This window comes from Colletotrichum siamense (assembly GCF_013390195.1).
Source record: "Colletotrichum siamense strain Cg363 chromosome Unknown KSG_Cg363_contig01, whole genome shotgun sequence".
NCBI lineage: Eukaryota > Fungi > Ascomycota > Sordariomycetes > Glomerellales > Glomerellaceae > Colletotrichum > Colletotrichum siamense.
This window is the reverse complement of record NW_023501014.1, coordinates 5,918,026-5,943,435: the sequence shown is the minus strand read 5'-3', so window position 1 is coordinate 5,943,435 and position 25,410 is coordinate 5,918,026. Positions and strand designations below refer to the sequence as shown.

Sequence of the window (25,410 nt, the reverse complement as noted above, 5' to 3'; positions counted from 1 at the left end):
ACGATAGATACTGTCGCCCGCAGCAGAAGGCATGTCACAGTGCGTAGAATGGGGACCAGGCTAAGAAGCCGTTCCCCGCGTTTTTCGCGATGCCACCCAGAAACCAAATAATGAGCACTCCTGCCCCAGAGCCACCCAGACGATTGATAGCAACCGGGCGCTCAGAGACGGCGACCACGGCGACCACCCTTTCTGCGGGTAGAGTCGGAGGGCGTGGGGGTAACGTCCTCAATGCGGCCGATCTTCATGCCGGAACGGGCCAGGGCACGGAGGGCAGACTGGGCACCGGGGCCGGGGGTCTTGGTGCCGTTACCTGGAAGACGGAACGATCAGAACTTGATGCAAGGCAAGGCTTAGGAGGGCAACTTACCACCGGTGGCACGGATCTTGATGTGGAGGGCGGTGATGCCGAGCTCCTTGCAGCGGGTAGCGACGTCCTGGGCAGCCAACATGGCGGCGTAGGGGGAGGACTCGTCACGGTCGGCCTTGACCTTCATGCCACCAGTGACACGGCAGATGGTCTCACGGCCACTGGAATCACCCAGAACGTTAGCCATCTGGAACCACCAGTACTTCTTGGGACATTGTTTCCATCAGTTGTGCGGCGCGCGAGCTTCGTGGGAAATTCGGAATCCTCCCCGGCTCTGCGACAGCGCGCAACTGACTTCTTTCTTTGCGGGAGAGACCTACGAGAGATCGGTGACGTGGACGAAGGTGTCGTTGAAGGAGGCGAAGATGCGGGCAACACCGAAGACGAGCTCACCTGTTGGCGGGGTACCAGGTCAGTCTTCACTCTTTTTGCAATTATGACGCCGCGGTGCCTGCAGGCATTGAAGCAGTGGAAAGTTCACGACTTACCCTCGCGGACCTGGGGTCCGAGGGAGATGTTCTCCTGGGCAGGGCGGGTGGTCTTCTTGGGAGGCATCGTGACTGCTGTGTTGGCGAATTGCTTCGGTGGTGGTTAGTCGGGAATGGTAGAAGCTCTTTTTCCTCTCGATGCGCGCAACCAAAGGAAATTTCACGTTCGGCGCTCGAAAAGTGGACGGTTCTGCCCTGACCGGGGCTGGACGGTGTCGGCCGGCAGAACGCTGCAACGGGCTTAGCGCTATGGAAAACCCTACCTAAGCGAGCAGCCCTTCAGCGGTGTAGGGTGAAATTTTTGTGAAAGTGGCCCCTGCGTTTGGCGGCGGGTCCCAGTTTTTGCAATTGGAGAATCTGCTCAAAATCTTCGTGATCCCGTCTCTCTCCCCTCTCTCTCTTCTTTTCCGACCAGCGACCAAATTTTCGACGACACCCGCCGACAAATACTAACCCGCCTTCACAATGGCCGCCGCTACGTACGTTCACCATTGCCCCTGAACGCAGCACTCTCCCCTTTCGAGGGCGTGCCTGGTGTTGTTGGATGTCTTGCAGATTGTCGTGGTCCTCTCGCTGGAGAACATGAGCTTCACCTCGTCGTGAAGTCTCTGGGTCTCGTCAGCTCGAACCCTCCCGGGCCTCTCCCTCCTTCCTTCATGACCTGGAACATGGCTTGCGGATTGAGAGATGTTGTCTGGGGTGTTGGGGATGAACGGTCATTCGTTCTCCCTGAAAATCATTGCCGCATGATGGGGTCTACTGGGCAGCGCTGAAAAGTCTGTCTGGTTGCACACAAGCATCTGCGCGCACTCCTTCTTGAACATGTCCATGTTCGAGGTGTTGTCGGATGAGCAAAAGGCTTGCGCTCCGGAGGTGTGCTGTCAGCCTCTGTAACAAGAGCACAAGCACCCTCCCGCGCTCCTCGTCTCACCGATCAAAGTCATCTTTCGAGTTAGCCATAGTGAGAATGTCGCGCTTCAGCTACAGTTCTCGCACCGGCGCTCTCTTCCATGCTGCATGCAGTATGTCGGACTGCGTACTAATCTGAGTTGCATCAACAGTTCCGTCCCCACCTCTAACCAGGTCCTGGTCCCCGAGACCCTTCTCAAGAAGCGCAAGTCTCAGGAGAAGGCTCGCGCCGAGCGCAACGCCGCCGCCGAGAAGAAGAAGACTGTAAGTGCCTTCGCCGCAATTTCTTCCATTACCCCTTCCTACATGATGCACAACAAACCTTCACGACTAGACTACGGTCGATGCTGTTGGAAATTAACCTTCTTTCGGGTCTGACACTTATCGGATTCAACGCTTCATTTTGAGAACACCATCCTGTCTTGCAACAGTTGCTAACATGTTCTCTCAAAGGCCAACAAGGAGAAGCGCGGTGTCATCTTCAAGCGTGCTGAGAAGTACATCACGGAGTACCGCGATGCCGAGCGTGAGAAGGTCCGCCTCTCCCGCGTCGCTCGCGAGAACGACTCCGCCTACGTTCCCGCCGAGGCTACCCTGATCTTCCTCATCCGCATCAAGGGTATCAACAAGATGCCCCCCAAGCCCCGCAAGATCCTCCAGCTCCTCCGTCTCCTCCAGATCAACAACGGTGTCTTCATCAAGGTCACCAAGGCCACCACCGAGATGATCAAGGTCATCGAGCCCTGGGTTGCTTACGGATACCCCAACCTCAAGTCCGTCAAGGACCTCGTCTACAAGCGCGGTTACGGAAAGGTCAACAAGCAGCGTGTTGCTCTTACCGACAACGCCATCATCGAGGAGAACCTCGGCAAGTACGGCATTGTCTGCATGGAGGACCTCATCCACGAGATCTACTCCGTCGGCCCCAACTTCAAGCAGGCCTCCAACTTCCTGTGGCCCTTCAAGCTCTCCAACCCCACTGGTGGCTTCCGCCCCCGCAAGTTCAAGCACTACATCGAGGGTGGTGACCTTGGCAACCGCGAGGAGAAGATCAACGCTCTTATCCGCCAGATGAACTAAGTTATTTGTTTGTCTTAGGGTTATGGGTTAATTGAATCAAAAATTCGGGGATCTGGCAATGTGACAAGACGGGTTTGTCTTAGTTTTACTCGGGCTTCGGCAGGGTTGAGAATACCAAGGGTTACTTTTATGATTGGCATGGTTGCACGGCGTTGATAACCACAAAAGGGAAACTTGTGAATTGATCATTTGACGACACCTGGGTTCTTCATTCCCTATGAGTAGCAATGCAAGCCTCTTCTGAAGAGAGTAGTGTTTCGTGTGTCTAATATGTGAAAAGTAGTGAGTCTGGAATTTTCTCGAGGCTCGTTGAGCCTGCATACCCAAAGTTTTCGCTCTCTACCCACCATAACCCCGTAGTGTACACTCATGTCCCCCTCTTGATATTAGTACGTAGGTAGTACAGGTCCCCCTGCTGACTCATGCCTCAAATCTTGATGTCGAAGCTCGTCCCGCATCCGCAACTGCTCGTGGCGTATGGGTTATCCGTGATCTTGAACTGGGAGCCGATGAGTTCCATCGTGAAATCCACCTTGCTTCCCTTCAACAGATCCAAGGACGGCTCGTCAATCACCACCTTTGGTCCCCCAAATGTCGCTGCCGAAGGGTCCGCGCCCTCGGGAAGGTACTGGAATACCGTATCCTCCTCTCCAACGACCTTTGACCAATCCTCCATGTTCTCGGTCCCCGGGAGGGTCACTAGGCTCATGAGGTACTGGAAGCCGTGGCAGCCGCCGCTCTCTACTTGTATCCTGAGCGCGAGGTTCGGGTTGTTGTCCTTCTTCATGATGTCGGCCAGACGCTGTGAGAGCTTGTGTTAGCCATTGCCACGCAGGACTCAGCAAGCCTCGCAACGAGGCAAAACCAAAGGACATACCTTGCCCGCCCTGTCTGTGATCTCAAGCACCATCTCCTTCCCGTCCTCGTCGTTTTGCGGGTTATAGACACATCTCGTCTGCCGCCTCGTCGCCGAAGCCGTAAACTTGCGGATCTGTTGGTGCTTTGTTGCCGCGTTTCTCCTCGCAAGATTCTGTGGCGTCGGCCTTGTCCTTGAAAGAGTTTCGGTACTGTGCTTCCTCGCCCCGACGGGGTAATTTGTCGTGGTGTCGGTGGCGGTATTCCACCTCGGAATCAGAACCGAGAGAATCGGGGCGCTAGCCGTCGTCGGCGTCGGCACCGAGCGGCGCGCAAGCTGCACAAAAGCGTTTGCGCTCGAAGGCGCGTGGAGGCAGCGCAGTGATGTTGCCATATTTGCTGCGTATTCGGGGGGTGTCGGATGCGCTCGTTGAAGTCGCAGGTGGAGGGCCGGGTTTGGAGAAATTTGACCTGCAGACAGAGGGTGGCAGCTCCGGCTACCTACCGGGTGTAGCACAGCTTATGATGTAAAAGGTGGTGGGCGGTAGGTGGCGGCAGTTGGCATTGGGGGGCAGTTCGGGGGAAATTAGTCAGCTCTGGGGGAGCTCGAAGGATGTCTGTTGTCCAATCGTTGTTTACGGATTTCAACTCATATATGAAGCTCTGGCGGCGGTGCGGCTGGTTTGCCCATTGGCCGGTGTGCAAGATACACAAAGATCTGTGATCGAGCTTACACGTTACCGTTTCAATGGCTTCTATCCGGGCAACGGAATCTCCGCTAAGAACCAAGGTATTTGCATGTTTGACCAGATCTGAAAGATTGTTGGCTCGGTTATTGAGGTTGTCGGAGCCGGTTGTTCGGATCTGTGGAGTACTTCAGATCGGAGACGCTGCAATCGCCGAGCTGCCCCGGCTTGCTAGGGTCTGATCAACCGCGAGTCTCGACAACCCGCAATGAGGCCGGTAAAAATGATGCAGCCAATTGATCATACCGAGTTTTGGAGTGTTTATGAACGGCACTACAAAAGATTTTGTTTGTCAACAAAGATCGAATGATCACTGAGTGTGGAATTCGGCGCTGACCTGCTCTAAGTGACGAAACGTGTGGATTGCATTTGCTGCTCGAGTGCGTTCCTGAAAATGACCAAGATGAGGTTGGTAGCAGAAATCCAAAAGCTTTCAATTGAAGTCTCTGCCAGTCAGTGCCTCCTGAAAGACGAATTACCCATGCAAGTGCCATTGCCAAGAGTACCCGGAGGGTGTCTTGTGTCATTGAGGGCGAGCCTACCTTGCTGGTCATAGTTTCCTGCGTTTGCAGACTTCGTCTTGTTCAACGCAGAAAGAGCGACTGAGCTTCGATAAAGTTCACAATGATGATTGGGAAGCAGCAAGCATTTCGCAATTCCGTCGATCACTCTCAGCACTGATCATCTACAATTTTCAACAATCCTACACGTCTTTACCTAAATCCTGGAAACGAAGTATCATTTTGGAACATAGTTTTATGTGGCCATGACATCTGTAACCCTCAAGCTGGCTCTCGCCAACGATACCCATCCCGGGGTCAATCTAACAACAAGACCACATCTTCACCAAGGCGGCGGTCACGCCCCCCGCCCCGTTAGCACGAAAATCGTCCATCTCGCCACAGGCGCCGCCATCGATGGTCTACATCAAAGCCGGGAGGTTGACGAAGGAGGAATTGGTCCCAGTCAGGGCATATCAGGCTGGAAAATTGCTGCTCTTGTCCTCGTCAGCATAGCTTTGGCCACATCTATCACTGTCGCTCTCTACCTCATCTTGTCCAGGCGAAAGGAATGCAGGATGCGGCAGCGAGCTTCCAGTTCCACTGACTCTGCTGTTCTTAAGGGAGAACGAAAGAGACATATCTTGGGGATGTACTAGGATCCATCGATCACATGCTACATCACCATTCTTCAGTGGACTTCGAGAGCATCTTGATCCCTAGGACAGTGAAATCCCTTCCTACGAGCAATCACACCTTTAAAATTCGAAAGACACATCGGTGGTACTGATATACAGGTGTATAGGCAGCGGTCAGAATTCTGGTCGGGACGACTGGGTTCGGTCATCGCCTTGGCGGAGACGGATAACGGTTGCTCCTTGGAACACATACCAGGGCTTTGTTGAACACCGCACATCTCCCTATTCCTTTTGAAGGCAGAACGGTGAGAACAGCCAGGAACAGAAATTTTCAGAACGCCCTCCACTTTCGACCTCGTGGGGTAGCAGTACGCAAGCAGCATGGCACGAACAGAGTAGACAAACAAAGAAAATGGCTCTATTCCCATCGCTCTTCCCCGTCCTAATCTAGCAATGCCGACTCCAAAAAGGGTGATCTCGACGGGGGCACGCGCCGGCTCCTGGCTTTCCCCGGCGAGCTTCACGTGCTCGTGTGACGTAGTTGGTTTTGTACAGCGTGTGTCGTTCCGGTCGTTCGAAAGTTCGCCTCCGTTCTTCCGGTCTGTCTCGTTTCGACGGTGGTCCAAGGCATGATCTATGCCTGCTTCCTGATCTCCCTGGCAGCCTGCTTCAGGCTAGAGTTGCACTCCTCGTACGCACGTCCAGCTCCGAAACCAACACCGATGAACGCAGGCCACGCTCTGCGCTTGAACAGGAGGACTGAGAAGACGACGCCGAAGCCGAGGCCGAGGGTGGACTTGACGAGGAGGTTGGACAGGCAGTGGTCCCACTACAAGAACAAAATGTCAGAAACAGCCGAATCCTCTGGTGTATCTAGAAGTGGGGAGCTAGCTAACCTTCTCGTTGAGAAGTGCCTCACTGACGGGTCGCGCGACAGCGCTCGGGGGAGGGGGAACGGATTTCTCAGCCATGGTCGTCGTCGGTAGCCCTGGAAAGATGTTGGTCAGCGTCAATGCGGCCTGCTGCAGCTTTGGGCGTCGACACTCACGCAATTGACTAGATACGCACTGGTGGGTGTCCGGGTTTGGAGCTTCAACTGTGGATTTGATCCAAATGATGTTTTCGGAGAGACCCGGCAAATTGATGTTGAACACCCGAGGGCGGTGAGGCCTCGGTGAGATTCGGTGACTGGATGCGATTGGGTGGGGCGGCAGAATCCCGAAATTTTGGGAAAGCTCAAGCCAAACATCGCGGGGAGTTGATGCCGACTTAAACATTTACCTGTTTAGAGACAACATACGTCTGCCGGGTTCCTTTTCTGTCGCACGGTCGCCATGGATGTCGAAATGACCGATGCGAGTCCTGACAGGTCGTCAGAAACCATTGTAAGTCCAATATCGACCAACTGTGCATTCTGACGTACTGACAATCCAAAGACGGCAGACAGGGACTTGGTTAAGACTGTGCGATCTCTCGATCAAACTGGCCCCGGCGCCAATGGCGAAAACCTCGATCGGCTGTGGAAGCAGCTCACATCCTCCGGTCAGAGCCAGTTCTCCGCTGCCGAGGAGAGCGTTCTGCGATGGCTCCTTAAGACGATGAAGACGAACAACGACGAAGCAGAGACTGTCCGACGATTCCCTTTGACGTGGCGCATCCTCGGCTGCTCGTTCCAGAGAATACCTCTCTTCTCTCTCGCAAAATCCCTCGCCGATCGAAAGTTTATGGCCGTTCTTCAGCAAACGCTGAAGGATGTCGCAAAGCCTAGCACCGAGGCCGACACAACAGACTCGAAGAAGAGGAAAAGAGCCGGCGCTGCAAAGTTTGAATTGCAGAGTCTGAAATCTAGCGATGGCTGTCTGGCGACTGGCGAGGCTATTTTCAGTGCTTTGAAGATACTCCTGGCGCGACTGGATCCGGCGGCGCAATGGTCTGCGCACGACAGGATGGGGGCGGAGCACATCAAGGCGCTTTTCGCGCAACCTGCGGCCGATGCTGTTGAATACCTGTCGCCTCTGCTGTCGCTCTGCAACCAATCGCTGGCGGTCGCTGATGGCGAACAGTTCGAGGGCCAGGAGTCCTGGGTCAAGGTCTTCTCTTCTGCATGGGACCTGCATCTTCAGGGAAGCGCCGATGCGCTTGAGGTAGCCACACACTTCTCCCGTGCCTCATTCTCCATGCTGGGTAGACTCAAGCAGGGCGCTGCTGTGGGCGATGCAGTGGCCAAGTTTTGGACGCGCGAGCTGGAGAAGTTCCTGCAGCGCAACCTCATTCTTCCTGCGAGATCAGCATACTTCAACAAAACCGACCTCGAGATTGTCACCCGCGCCTTCGGCATGTTGCAAAGTATCGCTTCCGTTTCGGTGCCTGTAATTTACAGCTTGGCCTCGGCCGCGCCGCAGGTTGTTGGGGGACTCACCACATCCAAAGCCAATGACGCCTGGATGCAAGAGGTGTTCAGATTGTCTGAGCGTGCAAACAGACAACTATCCAACAGCGAAAAGGCGCGCGTTATGACATCGATTTTGGAAGAAGCGATCGAACACAAGGCCCGTATTGCCTTGGACGACCTGCGTATGGCGTGCAGTAATTATGCCATAACTGGCAGCCCCAGCGAAACCGACTGGACACTCCTTTCTCTCATCGCTAAATGCGACGCGGATGTTTTCCTGCAATCCGAGGAGGGAATGGAGCTCTTTGATCAAGTTTGCGAGAGAATTACTGTTGCTGGCGCTGAGGCAAGCGAGGTGTCCATGAACGAGCTGATTGCGTCGCTGATCACTGGCTTCGAAAGCGCCCGTGATTTATCCACCTTCCTGAAGAAGTGGTTCGACCAGCTTTCCAAATTTGAGGATAAGGCTCTGCGTTCCGAAGATAGGCCTGTCTGGTTTACTCGAGTCCACCGTAGCCCTACCCTCATCGGCGGCATCGAGAAATCGTTGACTACGAAGCAATTGACGAGCCTCCTGGAATGGGTTGAGACCCAAGAGACTCTTCGACCCGCAGCAGTGCTCATCTTCCTTAACACAATTGCCAGCGCTGTAACCAACGATGATTACGCTGATGCGATTGGCACGCAACTGTCAGATTTGACCCTTAAAGTATGGTCATCTGGCAAGGTTCCTTCAGATATCCGCTCTTTGCGGTGGAGGATCATCGCAAAGACAGTGTCGTGGGTGGACTACGAAGGAGCGACCAAGCTTTGGGACAGCGTTCGCGCCGATCTGACGAAGGCACTGCAAAAGGCCAAGTTCGAGGACGAGGATGCTTGCGAGGCTCTGGAGTGTGCGTATGAGTTCTGGTTAGCCATGTACCCCGATGGCCGTGACCAGGCTGATCTCGCTTCGCTCCTCACATCGTTCGTGGAGAGGTTGTTGAAGAAGGTGAAGCTCGATGATGTGAAAGAGCTGCTGGAATCGCGGGATTCTTTGGCTTCAGACACCTCCAATGCGTCCAAGTTCTGCGCCGAGTACCCGCTGGCTGCGTCCAGACTTGTTTCGCTGCTCTCAAAGTCATCTGGTTCCATGCCAGAGTACCTACAAAAGCTTCTTGGCGACAAGAACGACAGCGAATCGCGGCTCGGAAACGTGCTGGATTCTGTCTTCTCGAATGAGAATAACCTACGCGACCGAAAGCTGACGGCTGGAGTCGTTGACCACACTATCGAAATTATCGCGCAGGTTTCTGGAAAGTCGTCTCCCTGGACTGAGAAGCGAAGCAGGACGGCTATGGTTGAGCTCTCAAGGGTGCCCGATGAAGCGTTGACGAGACAACAGCGGGAGCGCATTATGGAAATCTTGATTCACAAGATCCAAGCCGTCAAAAGCATAAGCCCGGAGCATTCAAGTTTGGTTCTTGGGCTGGTCAACAAGATCATGAGGAAACCGACGTTTTACAAGGACATGGCATTCTCAGATCTCCAAAAGATTGCTGCCTCGATCTCGACAGCCTGCTCTGAGAACAACTCAAAGGTGGCTGTTGGGTTGTCCCTGCTTCTTGGCAGTCTGTCAACGGCGACTGTTCGACAGATGAACGACCATCAAGAGTACCGTGTGCAATATTTCGAGAAAATTTCCAGTCTACTGGGGGATGTTGCCAGTGGCGAGTCCTTTGCTCAGATGACTCTCCTCAAGGCCCTCCTGTCTGTGGTGTTACCTGATGCTGGTGCGAAGGAAAAGACGGCTGTCATCGACGTCGACAAGACTGCCTCTGCACTTGCTAACAGGGTACAACAAGCCCTGGGCGACTTTGCGAAGGCATCTCGCAAACAGAAGGTCGATAAGACTGTAGTCAACCGATTGTTAATTGCTCTGGACGCTGCCGAAACTTTGCCTGACGCTGCCTTCGGACAAATGAAAGTCAAGGTGTCCCAATTGGAAGAGGCAAGCCAGCAGGCCGTCGCAAACGGGCACCTGAGCGGCTGGAAGCTGCGATCCTTCCTCATTAAACGTTTCCCATCGCAACTTGCCGACCCTCGCCCAATCTCGTTCAACGAGCTCTTCAGCAGCGCCGTTGCTACACCCCTCCCCAGTGGACCGGCTCCTGATCCGCTGTCCGACTTCAACCGCCAAGCTATTCTGCAGGATTGTATTGACGCTGTAGTTGCTGGACTTGATTACAACGAGAAGCTTATTTACATCCAAAGCCTCCTCGAAGGCATGAAGGAAGACTCTGCTACCAAGGCCGGTGCATCAACAGAAGGCCAGCTCCTGGCTATTCGCCGTGTCATCGCTCAGATGACGGGTAAGTCGCATCCTACCACAGTCGCCAATCTCAGGCTAACACGCAACACAGAAGCACCAACCGGCCTTGAGAAGTCCAAGACATTCGATCCGGCAACCGCACACGGCTCTTTGATCAGATACCTCACCAAGGCCAAGACCGTCCGCGAATTCGTCAGAACAGCCGAAGTCCTCCAGCAGCTGCTCGACATCAAGTCCAACTCAATGACGCAGTGGAACATTGAGACCACCCTCAGCACCACAGCCGTCATCGTCGCCACCGACCCGGCCAACCTCCTCGACGCCTCGCCCAGCGTCTACCAGTGGCTTTGCAAACTGATGGAGGTGATTATCAAGAAGCACCGCCTCCGTCTCGAGGGCCACTACCACATTCTTGTCTCAACCCTGGAAGCCCTTCTTGGAGCCCTGTCCCGCCAACAGACCTCCGCAGCCGTCCGCGCGAAGCACGCCGCGCAGTTCACCCGCCTGGTCACCTTGGTCTGCGAGCCTGCCGCCGCCGCCGTGTCGCGCGTGCAGCACCTCAGCGCCCTCGACTCCGCAACCGATGCGGCCAAGAGGTCTGCCGGCCGACACATGTACCTCGTACTCATGGCGTATGTCAAGATGCAGCTTGACGTGGATGTCCCGAGGGATGTCCGCGAGGCGCTTGAGCCGGGTATGAACTCCGTGTTTGATATTACGCCGATCGAGGTGAGGAAGATTTTGAACGATGCCATGGATGCTAGCGGAAGAGCGATTTTGAGGGAGATGTACAGGAGGTATACCAAGTTTGGGAAGTGGAGCGGTGTATAAGAAAGGCCAAGAGGGATTGTGGTGGCCGTGTGCAAGATACCCTAGATATAATACAGCATTTCTGCCTTCCAGAGTTTCAAGTCTTGTGATATCTTTTTGTCTGATTGTGCATCTCATCACCGTCCAGGAAACTTGTTGGATCAATGCAAACAGTAGAGGACTTCAGTTGTTCAGGAACACGCTTCGTTGCGGGCTCCTCGAACTCGCGAGATGCAAGTCTTGGGTTGAGAGATGTCTCGAAGTACTCGAGCTCTGATTTGGCGACATCACAATTCATTACAGTGACAACGTCTCTGAGCGTACCAGTATTTTGCCGAAATATCTACTGGTTCATGTTGTCATAATGCAGAGGCCGAATTACAGGGCTTATGTGAAAGAATTCATGTGCCTGGTCAAATTGCAACGACAAGCGGCTTGCAGGCCCTCGGCCACCGACGTATACTAAGGCATTTGCGTATGAATCTACATCTTGTTGTTTCTGCCTGTTTTGGCGATTATACATCGGGGCTATGATGTGCCTATATGATAACGATCGCCTCAATCTTTCAGCATGCTGGAAGTACAACTAGCTAGCCTTCTCATGACTGGTCGTCGTCTGGCCTAAAATATGTCCATTGCTTCGCGTTCATTCTTGGTCCCGAGATATGTTAGAATATTTGTGTCTGTTTTGCGATGAGTGGTCATGGCCATTATCCAGTCTAGCATCGACCGCTTCTCATCTCTCATCTCTGGAAGTCATTATCCTACATGCATACGGGGCCGATTAAACACCGAGCAATTGCGAATGGCAACAAAATGAACATCATCTCCCCCAGAGCTGTCAAGCAGTAACGTCTAGTTCAGCACCCTTTGTCTGTCATTGGCTTCGACGCGAAGTTTAGGCCTATTTTAAACCTGAGGACACAGATCAATCATTGCGCCTGTTCCTTGGCCTGCCTTGGTTGTACGATGTGCGAGCCGTCATTGACGTTTACGGTGCTCGTGTCATGATTGAAGATACTTCACGGCGATGATGAGAACCGGATCCGATATTACGATGGCTGTGAGCCTCGTAGCAACGGTGCCCAGCGGCACGCAACAGTATGCAGCATTATAACAGCGATGACCCCTTCATTAGACTCCAAGATGACTAACCTGTAACACCAATCGAATGTGGTGCAACGTTTCGTAATTGCTATAGTACCAAAAGGACGCACGACTGGTTGAGGTGCATTGCCGGGAATGGCTGTATAGAGACCAATTCATGAGGCTGTGACTCCTCCTGCTTACTGGCGCGCCATCTGGTTCTCACCTAGTTGTTCGTATATATGATGAATACCTTCCTGAACAACAGACAGAATCAATTTGCGGTAAAATACCATCGCAGTCCAGAAACTAAGCATACATTTCTTCTCTAAAAGAAAATTCAAAATCCCTAAAATTGGTGTTCTCAACGAATTGAGGTCGTGCGCAGGCATATTTAAAAGGCTGCTAATACATAACTGAAAGCTGGCTAGTATAGGACTAGCAGAGTAACATATGGGAAACGGTAACGTACAGTTAATGTAGGTATAAAAATCGGACTTTGACAGGATCGTAATGGAAATATCCCAACCAAGAATTCGATGTCCTCACTTTGTTCGCTTGCAAGTGTTACTGTGGCCTGGTCATGTGTCAAAAGCGATGGCGGTGTTGAAGATCCGTTGGATAAAAAGCAATCCCCTTGAGACTCTTCAAACTGAGTGTTAGTGGAATAATCAATCAATAGATGCCATTCAAGGCCGAGGTTCAGGGTTGCTGGACGGCGGCGATCATTCAATCCTGGCAGAGCTTTGTTGACGGCTGCAAAGTTTGTATGGCAATTTTCGTCAGGGCTCTCGTCTAGTAAATGTCACCTTCGGTTCCTTAAAGAGGACGAAGTGAAGGCTTGGTATTCGTTTCGAGGGAGACCGGCGACGTTCTCTTGTTAGTGTTGGTGGATTTTGCACCTCACCTAACAGGACTTTCGATTCCATGCAAGGGCTGTCGTGCTGGGTAACCTAAGGTTACTGGCAATATTTCCTTCGTATAAAATTCGAGTAGTCGCAACAAATATCCTTCTTATCAACATGTGACTTTTGTATTAAATATTAAGGGTATCAACCATTCCCATCATACATAGCACCCCGCGCTCAAGCCGCCTTGGGCTTGGGGTAGGTGGCAGGATGGCCGTGCTTCTTGCCATAGTTCCTGCATTGCCTCATGATATCAGGTAGCATGAACACCCACACCCACGAGGTAATCCAAATCATGAAGGTGTCGACCACCCAGTTGTTACGGATAGAGCCTCCAAGACCACTCCACTTCATGAGGCTGCCCAAGAAGGCCACCGTGACGAAGTAGTCTCCTCTCTCCAAACCCTTGATAGACAACCTAGCCACCTCTTCAGGCGACTGTACGGGGTCAAGCTCCTCCAATTGGTGCGTGATCTGGGGCTTGGTCAAGTTCTCCTTCTCCAGACCAGGGCTGGTGATGGTTCCAGGGAACACAACGTGAATCTTGACGTTCTGCGGGTACAGCAGCAGCTCCTGTGAAAGCGTGTCGGCCAGGCCACGAATGGCCCACTTGGAGGGAGCATACGGCCCGTATCCCGCAACGGTGAAGAAGGCCACCACACTCGTAGTCATGATCAGATGCTTCGGCTCCTTCTCGACCGGCGCATCGACCGCCAGCCACTCCCTCAGAATAGCATGCGCCATCTCCGCCGTGCCGTAAAAGTTGACGTCCATGTTGCGGCGGGTCTGCGCGAAGGGGGTCTCGATCCAGAAGCCCGTGCTGGCCATGCCAGCGATGCACCAAACAATATCAGGGCTGCGGCCGTCGTTCCAGGCCTTGACGTCGGCGAGCAGGGGCGCGGCGTAGTTCTCGAGGGTAATGTCGGCGGTGAAGAAGGTGAAGCGCTGAGTGGAGGGGTTCTTGGCGGCGGCTTTGCACTCGGTTACGAGCTCTTCGAGACGGGCGGCGTTGCGGGCGACGAGGGCGAGGTTCGCGCCCTTTGCGGCGAGTTGGAGGGCGACGCTGCGGCCCATTCCCTCTGACGCGCCAGTCAGGAGGATGGTCTTAGGGGGGATTGCACGTTAGCAGATGACATTTGCGATGCTTGGAGACGCAGACTCACCTTGCCCTCAACAGGCATGTGGTTCTTCCAGTTGAATAGACCCATGGCGGAGGCGAAGAGGACAGCTGCGAGACCTCCGAGAGCTACCCACACAGCTTGTGATACGTTTTCCATACCGATCGAGCGTGATCAGGGGCGAAGAGGAGAGCTTGCCGCTAGGCAGGATGTAAGGGGGCGTCAATGCTTTATAGCAGATGTCCTCGGCTTGTTCGGGGGCACTGTCGTGCGATAGGTAGTCGGGCGCACGCGTCGGTCAGGAGAAAGCCGTTGAGTGGTAGACGGCGTTAAGCTCACCTCATTCGAGGGGTTCACAATGCAGCTCCCGCCGTGGTCCGTGTTAGTGGGGTCCTTGATGCGCTTCAGGCCGTCTTAGTGCGCCTCTCCCCTGGACCAAGGATACGATATACTTCTCCAAGTGAGATTGATCCATCCCGGGGGAAATTGATGACGGTTAGCCGGTAGATGGACTCAATTTTGGATGCCTCGAGACGTTAAATAGACCTTAACTGCATTGCCGATGTAAGAAGCTTGGCCAAATCTTAGCTAAAGAAATCTAGTAGAAGCCCGCCCAAATGTTTTCCGATGAACTTTCGTTCAACTCATGCGTTCTTGGTGGATGTTGCATAGCTGGCCTAAAACTCAATAGAAGACTGTGTATCAATTCCATGGAGGTCAGATAACTCAAACACCTAAAATATAATCAAGAGTGACCTCCATCGTCTCAATTGTATTCGCAAATATCTACACTTACAGAAGCATGCGAAGAAGGCATCTTCGTCTTCAATGGAGCCGAGTCGCATTGGCTGGGTTGACCCCACTATTAGCTGGGCCATTCAACCAATGAGCAACGACATCAACACCTGTCTCCACTAAAAAGTTCTGCGCTCGGTGCAGTGAACCAAGAACATTTTTTGCAATCGGCAGCTGCATCTTGATCTCGCCCCATCTGGTGTCCGTCTCGACGTCTGATTCCCACCAGCAATCCGGCCGCCCGTCACACTCGAACCGACTCTAGACGCTCTAGACACCCAGCCGGTAAACACAAAATGGCCAAGAAGAGAAAGGCCTCTGCGCCCGCGCGCACCGGCCCCAAGGAGCTCGACCCCGCCGACGCTCGCCTTGGTCCCATCACCACCTACGAAGATGTTGCCGATTCCGAGGACGAGTACTTCATGAACCGCGACAAGATCATGTTCGACGAGCAGCCCAAGTCGAAAAGGAGAAAGAGGGACGAAGAGGAGGATAAGTTCTTGGAGCACTCGGACGAGGAGGTCTTGGACTTCGACGACGGCGACGACTCCGAGGAAGAGGAAAGGAAGGCGGAGCTGAAGAAGGCCAAAAAGGCCGCAAAGAAGGGCCAGGCCGCTGCCGAGTCCGACGAAGAAGAAGAGGGTGAAGGGGACGAGGCCGACCCAAGCTGGTGGGGATCCTCGAAGAAGGAGTACTACAATGCCGACCAGATCGAGACGGAGGCCGACGCCCTCGAGGAAGAGGCTGAGGCCAAGCGCCTGCAGCAGAAGAAGTTGGCCAAGATGTCCGAGGAGGACTTCTTGTTCGATGAGGGAGAGTGGCTGGCTTCCAAACCTGACGAGGCGGAGGATCAGGAGGTTGTCACCGAGGTTCTCAAGGATATCGAGATCACAGACGACATGGGCCCCGAAGAGCGCAGGAAGATGCTCCAAAGCAGATACCCCGAATTCGAGCACTTGGTGAACGAGTTCCAGGAGCTGCAACCGCAGCTTGTCACCCTTCAGAAGGAGGCACATGGCAAATCCAGCCAATCGCTTGAGGCTGTCAAGTACTGGATCCTGGGTTGCTACGTCGCCGCTCTCGCAAGCTACTTCGCCATCCTCACATCACCATCCCGCGACGGCTCATCAACACAAAAGACGCTGGATCCCGCGGAACTCCGTGACCACGAGGTCATGGAAACACTTCTCGAGTGCCGCGAGGCCTGGCAACAAGTGAAGGCCGTCCGGCCAGCCGCCCCAGTCGACTCGATGGACGTCTCGGAAGAGGAAGCGGCCATTCCCGAGGAGGACGAAGACGATGCTGCGATTGCCGCCGCAAGAGAGGAAGCTCGCAGGCTCAGGAAGCTCGAGAAGGCCTCCAAGGCCAAGAAGAAGCAAGCACAGGCTGTCGAAGACTCTCTCAAAGACCTCGACGACCTCCTCAAGCCGTCCAAGAAGACCAAGAAGGCGAAGAAGGCTGCCAAGACGACCGCCGACGAGGACGACAAGTCGGACTTTGGCGAGGAAGAAGTCCTCGACGCCCGCACCGCTGCCGACAAGGCCGCTCGCAAGAAGTCCCTGCGCTTCTACACCTCCCAGATTGTGCAAAAGGCCAACAGGCGCACCGACGCCGGCCGCGACGCCGGTGGAGATCACGATCTGCCCTACCGCGAGCGTCTCCGCGACCGCCAGGCCCGTCTAAATGCTGAGGCCGAGCGCCGTGGACAGAAGGGCTCCAAGTACGGCGCGGACCTCGGAGACGAGGGAAGCGGCGACGAGGACGACGCCAGGACCGCTGCCGCGCTGCGTGGTGATGGTGACGATGAGTACTACGACATGGTCGCGGCCAAGTCCAAGAAGAAGAAGGAGGAGAACAAGGCATACTACGACGCTCTCAAGGCGGCTGGCAAGGCGGACCGCGTTGTCGAGCAGGAGGTCGTTGGGGCGGACGGCAAGCGCAAGATCACGTACGCCATCGAGAAGAACAAGGGTCTCACGCCAAAGCGCAAGAAGGAGAACCGCAACCCGCGTGTGAAGAAGAAGATGCAGTACGCAGAGAAGCAGAAGAAGCTGAGGAGCATGAAGGCCCAATGGAAGGGAGGCGAGCCCAAGGGCGGTTATGGCGGAGAAATGTCCGGTATCACAACGGGCATTGTCAGGGCAAGGAAATTGTAGGCTTTTGGTCGGAAAATAGAATTGGAGTTAACACGAAGTTTCCAAGACTTGGGAGGCATAATCAAAAGTTTTCATGTGTCAATCGCAGCAAGTGTGTGTTTGATTCATCCGGGGTCGAGTGAGATTGCCGTAAGTGGGATGTGCACAGCCGTGACAGCATACGAAGTACCCCCGAGCTCCAAGACAGCTGGCCCCACCAATTTCCATCTGGCCAGAAGAGCTTCAACTTTCCAACATCAGCAACTCTTCGTGAGACAAACCAACCACGTGGCAAGCGCGACGCCTGCGCAAAGGAGTCTACGGCTCCGGAAGCTAAATCGCATACGAAGTGAATTGACGAAAGCCACTTCGACGTCGATAATTGCCAAATACCACGCCCAACATGGCGACTCCAGACCTCTCGACACTCACGTCCTCCGCCCAGATCTTCTCCTCCAACTACACCCTCCCCCAAATCCGCGCGATACACAAATCCCTCCATGTCGAAATAGACGAAAAAGCGAGCCGCCTGCGCACGCAGGTCGGTAGCTCCTACCGCGACCTCCTCGGGACAGCCGACACCATTGTCCAGATGCGGAAGGACAACGACGCCGTGCAGGGCGTGCTGGGCCGCATGGGCGGGCGCTGCGGGCGCGGCGTCGTCGGATCAAAGGTTGCTGGGCTGAGCAATTTTGAAGGGAGCATAAAGGAGCTATACGGCGGGGACGTGGGCGTCGTTGCGAGGGCAAAACTCCTCGAGGCTTGCGGGCTCGTTGTGGGACGCGTGCTCAAGGGGTCTGGGGTTGGGAGCCTGGAGCTGAGCAGAGGGGACAGGGTCGTGTTGGCGAGCAAGGTTCTGGTGCTGAGCCGACTTTTGGTGAAAAGCTTGGGAGAGGAGAAGACTTTGGAAGGCGACGTCAGTCACGTCGTTGAGGCTGCGAAAAAGAGTCTGGTCGGGCTGAGGAAACGGCTCCTGCGGAATATTGAGGGGTTGATGGAGAAGACTGGAGAGTCTGTGAAGCAGGAGGATGTCTTGAAGGCGTTGTGTGCGTACAGCCTGGCTACCAGCTCCGGTGCCCGCGATGTGGTCAATCACTTCCTCCGCGTCAGAGGAGCCGCCATGGCCATGGCCTTCGAGGTCGAGGACAATGAGCGGCAGCGAGGCGCAGGCGACGTTCTCAAGAGTTTGAACCTCTACACCAAAGCCCTGCTCGATGTCCAGGCTTTGGTGCCTTTCAAGCTGTCAAACGCCCTGTCCGATCTCAAGAAGAGTCCTCTGCTGGCGGACCCATCACTCAAAAGGCTTGAGGGTCTGCACCTGGACGTCTATGAGCGATGGTGCGGAGAGGAGATTCAGTTCTTCACGCCCTTCATCCGCCACGACGACCTGGATGGCCCGCAGGCACGCGATATGCTCTTTAGCTGGGCGAAGAAAGGCAGTGAGGTGCTTGTCGAAGGGCTGAAGAAGACGATGGAGCGGATGATGGAGTTCAAGGCCATCACGGAGCTGCGTACTAGCGTGCTGCAGCTATGGATCCGCGAAGGTGGCAAAGCGAGAGGTTTTGATCCTTCCGAGATGCTAGACGAATTACGCGGTGCCATCAACGGGCACATGCTGCACGTCCTCGAGGTCAAGGTCAACAAGCTGCATATCATCGGGTCTGAGGTTGCGGCCACTTTGGACTCATGGCAGGACGGTGTGACGGATCAGACCGTGGACCTCTGGAATGTGCGGAGCTTTGATATCGACTTGATCAACGGAGCGGATCACTTCTTGCAAGAATTAGTCGCAAGAATGTATGGCCGCAATGACTCGGTTTCCAAGGCCGTCAATGGCTTCCAATCTTGGCGGCGTATCATCGATGAAGTCGGCGAAGTGGTGGAGCAGCTTCGAAGGCAGCGCTGGGACAACGACATTGATGAGATTGAGGACGAGGAGACGATCGAGGCGCGGCAGCAGCTTCTCAGCAAAGACGACCCGCGGACGCTGCATGAGAAGCTCGACTCCACACTCGCCAAAGCGTTCAAGGAACTCGACGAAAAGCTCTCGAGCCTGTGGAAAACAAAAGAGGATGCGTCGAACAGCGGCAGAGTGGCCATGTACCTCCTCCGCATCCTCCGCGACGTGCGTCAGGGCCTGCCCAAACTCGACATAGTCAAGGGCTTCGGGCTGACCGTGGTACCATCTCTCCACGAGAAGCTGTCAGTCACCGTCGCCGCCAAGCCGATAGAAACCTTCATCAACCAAGGACTGTCGCAAACGACCGTGGTAAGCCGGCCATTGTGGGAGGGAAGCCCCGAGCTGCCGACGCAGCCGTCACCTACGTTGTTCCGGTTCTTCAAGGATGTTTCAAAGGAGATGAGTGATGCGGGCATGGATCTCTGGAGTGCGGTGGCCGTCCGCGTCATGAAGCAGCATCTCAGGAAGCAACTTTGTGAAAAGTGGCTCGAGGCTATCGCGGCGAACGACTTGAAGGATGCGAATGTCGAAACCAACGGCGACAAGACTGAGCCTGTGTCCGCAGACCCGGCAAAGGAGCAAGAAAATAAGGACACTTCCGAGGGGACCAAGAACGAGGAGACTAAGGAAGAGGAATCTTCGGAAGACAAGAAAGATGAAGAAAAGAAAGAGGAAGCTTCCACGGAGGATGCCGAACCTGCGCCGTCGCCAAAAGCAGACGAACTCGCCCAGCAGCGTCGGGATCTCTTCACCCAGTGGCTTTATGACGTCTCATATCTACGCTGTTTCCTCGATGCTTCCAAGCAGGGCAAGGAGAGCGAACTCGAGGCTTTGGAGGAGAAGGTCTACCAGCAAACAGGCCTGGACAGCAGCGAAGCTCGACAGCGCATCAACAAGTCTTCACAAGACTACTACAAGAAGACGAACCTGCTATTCGGCTTGCTCGCATGATGTAAAGATACCCGGTCACATGTACGATGAGATACACACACTAGAGAGAATGAAAGAGAGAAAAAAAGTCATGATCTAGAATACAGCTTTCCCTTTGTCGTGACGTGACATATCTACAGCAACGCAGAATCTTCTGACTCATCTACAACTTGTGCCTCTTTTCACCGCTGGCAATCTTCCTAAACTCCTCCTGCGGGATCCCCTTCATAAACCTCTCAATGCCCGCAAACACCTCCTGCGAATTCTGCCGGTCCATAATCTCCATCTCGGGCCGCCTGATGAGCGCCTTGATCCCCGTCAGGCTGTCCCCGATCAGGTGCGCGCCCAGCCTCTCGTCAACCTCCTGCAGCACCAGGTCGCGGAACTTGGCGTCCTCGCCCTTGCCGCAGTCGAAGACCTTGTTGACGTAGCCCGTGTGCAGCAGCTCCTCGGCGGAGATGCGCTTGCTCATGATGAGAGCCTCGTTGGCCTTGGGCAGGCCAAGCCGCGTGACGAGCGCGCGCGAGGCGCCGCCCTCGGCGACGAGGCCGAGCGACGAGAAGGGCGTCAGCAGGAAGGTGGACGGCGTGGCGTAGATGAAGTCGGCGAAGGAGACGAGCGCGGCGGAGAGCCCGATGACGGGCCCGTTGAGGCCCACGACGAGGATCTTGGGGTGCGTGTAGAAGGCCTGCGTGATGTTCAGGTTGAAGGCGACGAAGCCCTGGAGCCAGTGCTTGTGGGCGGCGGCGCCGGAAGGGGATTCGCGGGCGATGGAGACGTCGGCGCCGCTTTTTGATGTTAGTTTACATTTCTTGCTTATTTGGGGCTTTTTGATGTAAACCGAGTGATTGGGATAAGATGAATTGAATTGAATTTAATCGAAAACGAAGAACAAAACTCACGCTGAAAAGTAGCGTCCCTTGGCCGTCAGGACGGTGATGAAGACCTCGTCGTGTGTGGCGATCTCACGCAGCTTCTGGGCGAGGTCGTAGTACTGCGGCTGCGACATCGCATTGAGCTTGCGGTCGTTGTCGATTGTGAGCAGCGCGACGCGGCCGCGGTACTCGAGCGAGACGACGGGATCCTCGGGGCTGGCCATTGTGTGTTCTGATCTGCCGGTGTCTATGTGGTCTTTCTTCTACAATCTGTTGTCTTCGAATGCGGTTCTTCTTTAATTCACTTCTGATCGTAATATTGAAATGAAATAAATGGGAGCTACAAAAATACCCGAAAGCTCACCGCATGAAATAGATAGGCTACAAACATAGATACAGCAGCTCACCCGCAGGTGGTTGGTTAGTTTTATGAGAGACACAGGAGCTGTGCCAGGGGAGAGTTACCCCGGACCCCACACACATTGGACCACGACTGCACCGAGATGCCTCGGCAGGACGGGGGTGCCACTGCGGGGTGTTAGCGTCAGTACTGGCAGCGCACATCGGGAAATATTTCTCCAATGCTCAGGTCAATTGCAGCTGGCTCGGTACTAATGATTCATATTTCACGGGCCAACGACGTGATTGCTGCCCCTGGCCATCTGATTCATATATGACTGATTCATGAAACGAAACTTTTGGTCATCAATTGGCGTGTGCACTTGGGTTGCGTACTTTCTATAGGTAAGCCATGGTAGCCATGTAGATAAAGTATGCAAGTTGTCGATAGTCCGGCAGATATTCTGGTCCTCGCTGTCGTCCGACTCCGGTGCCTTTGTCGCCGGCCCTTGTTACTTTCCTTCCCCGTCGTCTCTCGGCCCCGTCGCTTCTCCTGACTAGTTTTGGTGGCGGTGCCGGTGCCACAGCCGCCGGCCTCGTCACTTTTCATCCCTATTGTTTGCTCCCGTCGTCTGTTTCCGTCGTCCGTCTTCGTCGGTTCTGCCTCTCCTGGCTACTGTCGTCCGTCCCCGCTACTTCTGCCGCTGCCGCTGCCGCCGCCGCCTTCGTTGTTCTCGCCACTGTTTAGGCCTGGCGCAAAGGAATTATCTCCCTGCGTGCCCTCTGAACCTCTTTTTCATCGCCCGCGACACCCTCCTAGCGGCGCTTGGGTGCGAGAGATCTGAGCTTGGGGAACTGTAGTGGCAGGGCCAATTTCGCAACATGGTGTTGCTTGCCCTTCTCCTTGCCAGCGACAGGCTTTACGCGGGCACCAATCTCGTAAAAGTAGGTATTCATATCCTTCTGGTCGAGACGCATATCCTCCCGCAGCTTAGAAGTATCGACCTCGAAGTTATCGATGATACAAGCCAAAGCGCAGCAGTGCGCAATAAGCAAATCGCTGTGGAACTTGCGGATCTCGCCGCCATCTGAGAACTTGCGACGGATCTGCTCGATAACAGCCTGAGGAGCCGGCGCGAGCTTCTCCTTGAGCTTTTCGCGGGGAGGGACTCGCTTCGTGCCGCGTTGCTTTCCTGGTTGTGCCATCGTGTAGAACAGGAACAAAAAGTAGAAGTAGCGCAGAAGGCGGATCTTGGTAACGTTTCCAGTGTCAACAATCTTCTTGACGCGCGCAGCCACGTGCCTGGAGTAGACCTGCACGTCCTCGCCCTTCTTGGTGGGCTCGATCCAGTCCTTGACGGGGACAGCGGCGAGGACCTCGCGCCCGATGAACTCGTCGGGATCGTACACGTCCTGGATGGCATCGGCCTCGAGGTTGGGACGGGGGACGGGCTTGGCCTGGTCGACGATGTCTTGAAGCTCTTCCTTGGACGCCATAGTTGCGGTGATCTCGCCGATCTGCTTGAGCGTTGCCTTGTCCGCGGCGGTAGACTTGCGGGGTGAAGCGCCAGCCTTGCCCTTGTTGGGGTCTATGGCGTTGAGTGTGACAGACTCGATGGCCTTCTTGGCCTTCCTCGTACCGAAGGTCTGACCAAGATCGGTCTTGAGCGCGTAGAAGCTCTGATTGTAGTCAGTAACAGTATACACAGTATACGAAGACGACAGAGACGAACCTGGTAGTCTGCTGGCGCAGTCATCGCCTCATCCGAGGCCTGCTTGGCTCTGGCTGTGCCCCGAACCACCATCTTCTTGGCCTCCACCACTTCCAGCTTGCCCGTCTTCGGGTCAAACACTCCAATGTAGTGCTTCAATGACTTTTCGGAGTCGCCGTTGCCGTCTTCTCTAGCCGTGTAGTCCATCGTCTGGTGAGTATTCGAGTGCAGAACGAGGTCCTGCGCCACTGCGGGGGTCTTCTGTTTGCGCCTGCCTGACAATTGAATGTCTGACTTGACGTATGGGGTAAAAGGAGTGTTCTTTGATATCCTAATGCCAGGGGAAGAGGCTGCAAACTGTCAGCGAATGGTGAATAATCGCAGGGAGACGATCGGACGTACCAACGACAGGTGGGCAGAGCTTGGCCTGTGAAATCGAAGAGATGGTGAATTTTGACGGCATGTCGGTAGCCTGCTTCTTCTTCGACTTGGCGGCGGCGTCGCCGTCTCTCTTTCTCTTTCTTCCGTTGGCGTCCGCCATCGTCTCTGCTGTCTCTGGGTACTGGCGGGTGCGGACCGGTGGTAGTTAGACGTCTAGTGGTGGGCTTGCGAGTCTGCTGGAAATTTTCTGGACGCCTCCCAAAGAAAAAAAGTCCCTTGTCGGCAAACCGGCGTTTATCCGTGCGACCACCTTGACAGGCAGGCGGTGTGGAACAAGCTGGACGCTACCGGCGCATGCACCGACCCCACTTGGAGCTGCGCGAACGTCACAGCTCTGCGCACTCAATTGACGAAAAATGCAGCTCACGCGAGAAGAAATTGAAGCCGAATATTGTTGTTGCGCATCATCTTCATCAATAGCATCGGGCTACATGAATTGATATAGTTGTTGTGTACTAGATGCGGCGCTCAATGAGTCGCGCGCATGGCATAGAGTCTGCCATGGCGGCTCGCAATCGCAAAGCTGGAGCTGAAGGTCTGTGATGGCGACAACTGGTGAAATGATTCCCATCACTATGTCTGATTTCAAAGAGCCCAGCAAGAGCTCGAACAGTATCACGGAGGCAGGCAGCACACATAACAAACAGGGAGCATATTGTGGTTTCACTGATGATTTGATTGTGTTCGAAGTCATTGTGACATCGTAGTTTCAGCTGTCCTAAACACTGCATCCTCATCGTAAAGTCATCCCGACCGCAATTGGCAGGTCCATTCTTCATCGAATCCTCATCAAGGCCGCCGGAAGTGCGTGCCTGATCATCGTCATGACCCCAAGTCCCATAGTTCCAATTCGTAGTGTGAATATAGACGTCCCGGTAAACGAGACAGACTGAGTCGCTGGTGACAGAAGCTGGCGAGTGCAATTCCGTTATGCTTATCGCGTGATGGTGGTTGGTGTCGTCATCTCAGAAGATGGTCATGGTCGAGGGGAGGGTGCGAGTTGTTTATTTGCTACAAGGGTTGTTAGCCAGGCAGTTTCGCGCTAGTGATGTGTCGTGCAACTTACGAGCGAGCCCTCATCTTTCTTCTCTTGCGCTTGAGACGGCGAACGCGCTTCTTTCTCCACTTGGCTCTCATCGTGACCACGAAGCTGGTGACCGGTTAGTCGATGTCGCCAGCGAAATGCGACCGGGCCAATCGGGCAGCCGACAGGAGCGCAGGCAGCTTCGCGAGCTCTGCGCCGCCGTCGTGCCGATGACCGTGGGGTGGGGGGCGCTGTACTTACTTGTCCTTTGAGATGAGAGGTGTTGGTGATGATGTTCGTCTGGAGGACCAGGCCTGTCGGGGAAGTTTTAGTGGTCGAGCTCTGTAGGGCAGGCAACCCTTCCGCGTCACGTGTGCCGATTTACGCGGGGGCTTCTGGAAGGTTGGTGTGACCTCACCCAACTCCACTTCCAATTCGTGCCCCTCCAGGCTCCACGTCAGGGCCTGCCCGCTGCGTGGAGCTTGGACCAACGTCGAACCTGCCGGCACACCAGGGAAGTCAGGTACCTTCTACGGAAGCCACTACCTTCCGGGTGGGCAACCGGCGACGGTGTGGGTGGTGCCTTCCGGGCCTGGTGGATACCTGCCGACACAAGCCGATGGGGGCCAGGCAGGACAACATCAACTTTACCAATTGCATGTTGCGACGGACGGCACGCCTCAATGGCAACCCTTGTGTATTGAATGCAGGATTTCGAATGTCACCTATAGAGTTAACGTCGCCGGGCGCAAATGGCAATCGACAGCAGTTCCCTGCTGCTTTGACAGACTACTCAGCGAGGACGGGCATATATGACATATCACTCCCGTTCATTCAAAGGAAAATTGCTTGCAGCTTTCTGAAGTGCCATGTGGCAGGCAGTCTTGTTTAATTATATAGCAAATTATATAGCAAATGAGGCATCCATACTATAGTAGCAAAATCAGGACAATCGCTCGTCTAAGCCTGTCTGCATTCGGTCCATATC

At 54.6% G+C, this 25,410-nt stretch overlaps 10 protein-coding genes across 10 annotated transcripts; 4 read left to right on the top strand and 6 right to left on the bottom strand.

Moving 5' to 3' along the window:
• Positions 1-161: 161 nt before the first annotated feature.
• Positions 162-925, bottom strand: rps-14 (40S ribosomal protein S14; the record flags this gene model as incomplete). The annotated part of the gene is made up of 4 exons (XM_036633348.1): positions 162-313; positions 371-531; positions 691-763; positions 859-925. The coding sequence occupies 4 exons, from the start codon at positions 923-925 to the stop codon at positions 162-164; spliced, it is 453 nt and encodes a 150-aa protein (XP_036500980.1).
• A 398-nt stretch (positions 926-1,323) lies between these two features.
• On the top strand, positions 1,324-2,847 carry rpl-7 (60S ribosomal protein L7; the record flags this gene model as incomplete). The annotated part of the gene is made up of 3 exons (XM_036633347.1): positions 1,324-1,337; positions 1,920-2,031; positions 2,221-2,847. 3 exons carry the CDS (start codon positions 1,324-1,326, stop codon positions 2,845-2,847), a joined length of 753 nt encoding a protein of 250 aa, XP_036500979.1.
• A 427-nt stretch (positions 2,848-3,274) lies between these two features.
• Positions 3,275-4,096, bottom strand: CGCS363_v001497 (Iron-sulfur cluster assembly 2-like protein; the record flags this gene model as incomplete). The annotated part of the gene is made up of 2 exons (XM_036633346.1): positions 3,275-3,649; positions 3,725-4,096. The coding sequence occupies 2 exons, from the start codon at positions 4,094-4,096 to the stop codon at positions 3,275-3,277; spliced, it is 747 nt and encodes a 248-aa protein (XP_036500986.1).
• A 2,124-nt stretch (positions 4,097-6,220) lies between these two features.
• Positions 6,221-6,557, bottom strand: mic10 (MICOS complex subunit mic10; the record flags this gene model as incomplete). Its single annotated transcript, XM_036633345.1, has 2 exons — positions 6,221-6,415; positions 6,483-6,557. 2 exons carry the CDS (start codon positions 6,555-6,557, stop codon positions 6,221-6,223), a joined length of 270 nt encoding a protein of 89 aa, XP_036500985.1.
• Positions 6,558-6,920: 363 nt separating this feature from the next.
• On the top strand, positions 6,921-11,120 carry URB2 (Nucleolar pre-ribosomal-associated protein 2; the record flags this gene model as incomplete). Its single annotated transcript, XM_036633344.1, has 3 exons — positions 6,921-6,971; positions 7,023-10,329; positions 10,381-11,120. 3 exons carry the CDS (start codon positions 6,921-6,923, stop codon positions 11,118-11,120), a joined length of 4,098 nt encoding a protein of 1,365 aa, XP_036500988.1.
• A 2,150-nt stretch (positions 11,121-13,270) lies between these two features.
• gsl-3 (3-ketodihydrosphingosine reductase gsl-3) lies at positions 13,271-14,370 on the bottom strand (the record flags this gene model as incomplete). Its single annotated transcript, XM_036633343.1, has 2 exons — positions 13,271-14,197; positions 14,257-14,370. The coding sequence occupies 2 exons, from the start codon at positions 14,368-14,370 to the stop codon at positions 13,271-13,273; spliced, it is 1,041 nt and encodes a 346-aa protein (XP_036500987.1).
• Positions 14,371-15,302: 932 nt separating this feature from the next.
• CGCS363_v001493 (Uncharacterized protein) lies at positions 15,303-17,162 on the top strand (the record flags this gene model as incomplete). The annotated part of the gene is made up of 1 exon (XM_036633342.1): positions 15,303-17,162. The coding sequence occupies one exon, from the start codon at positions 15,303-15,305 to the stop codon at positions 17,160-17,162; it is 1,860 nt and encodes a 619-aa protein (XP_036500982.1).
• A 382-nt stretch (positions 17,163-17,544) lies between these two features.
• Positions 17,545-20,052, top strand: CGCS363_v001492 (Conserved oligomeric Golgi complex subunit 1; the record flags this gene model as incomplete). The annotated part of the gene is made up of 1 exon (XM_036633341.1): positions 17,545-20,052. The coding sequence occupies one exon, from the start codon at positions 17,545-17,547 to the stop codon at positions 20,050-20,052; it is 2,508 nt and encodes an 835-aa protein (XP_036500981.1).
• Positions 20,053-20,194: 142 nt separating this feature from the next.
• ECI1 (3,2-trans-enoyl-CoA isomerase) lies at positions 20,195-21,130 on the bottom strand (the record flags this gene model as incomplete). Its single annotated transcript, XM_036633340.1, has 2 exons — positions 20,195-20,819; positions 20,934-21,130. The coding sequence occupies 2 exons, from the start codon at positions 21,128-21,130 to the stop codon at positions 20,195-20,197; spliced, it is 822 nt and encodes a 273-aa protein (XP_036500984.1).
• Positions 21,131-22,061: 931 nt separating this feature from the next.
• Positions 22,062-23,498, bottom strand: rpa49 (DNA-directed RNA polymerase I subunit rpa49; the record flags this gene model as incomplete). The annotated part of the gene is made up of 3 exons (XM_036633339.1): positions 22,062-22,925; positions 22,979-23,307; positions 23,360-23,498. The coding sequence occupies 3 exons, from the start codon at positions 23,496-23,498 to the stop codon at positions 22,062-22,064; spliced, it is 1,332 nt and encodes a 443-aa protein (XP_036500983.1).
• Positions 23,499-25,410: the final 1,912 nt, after the last annotated feature.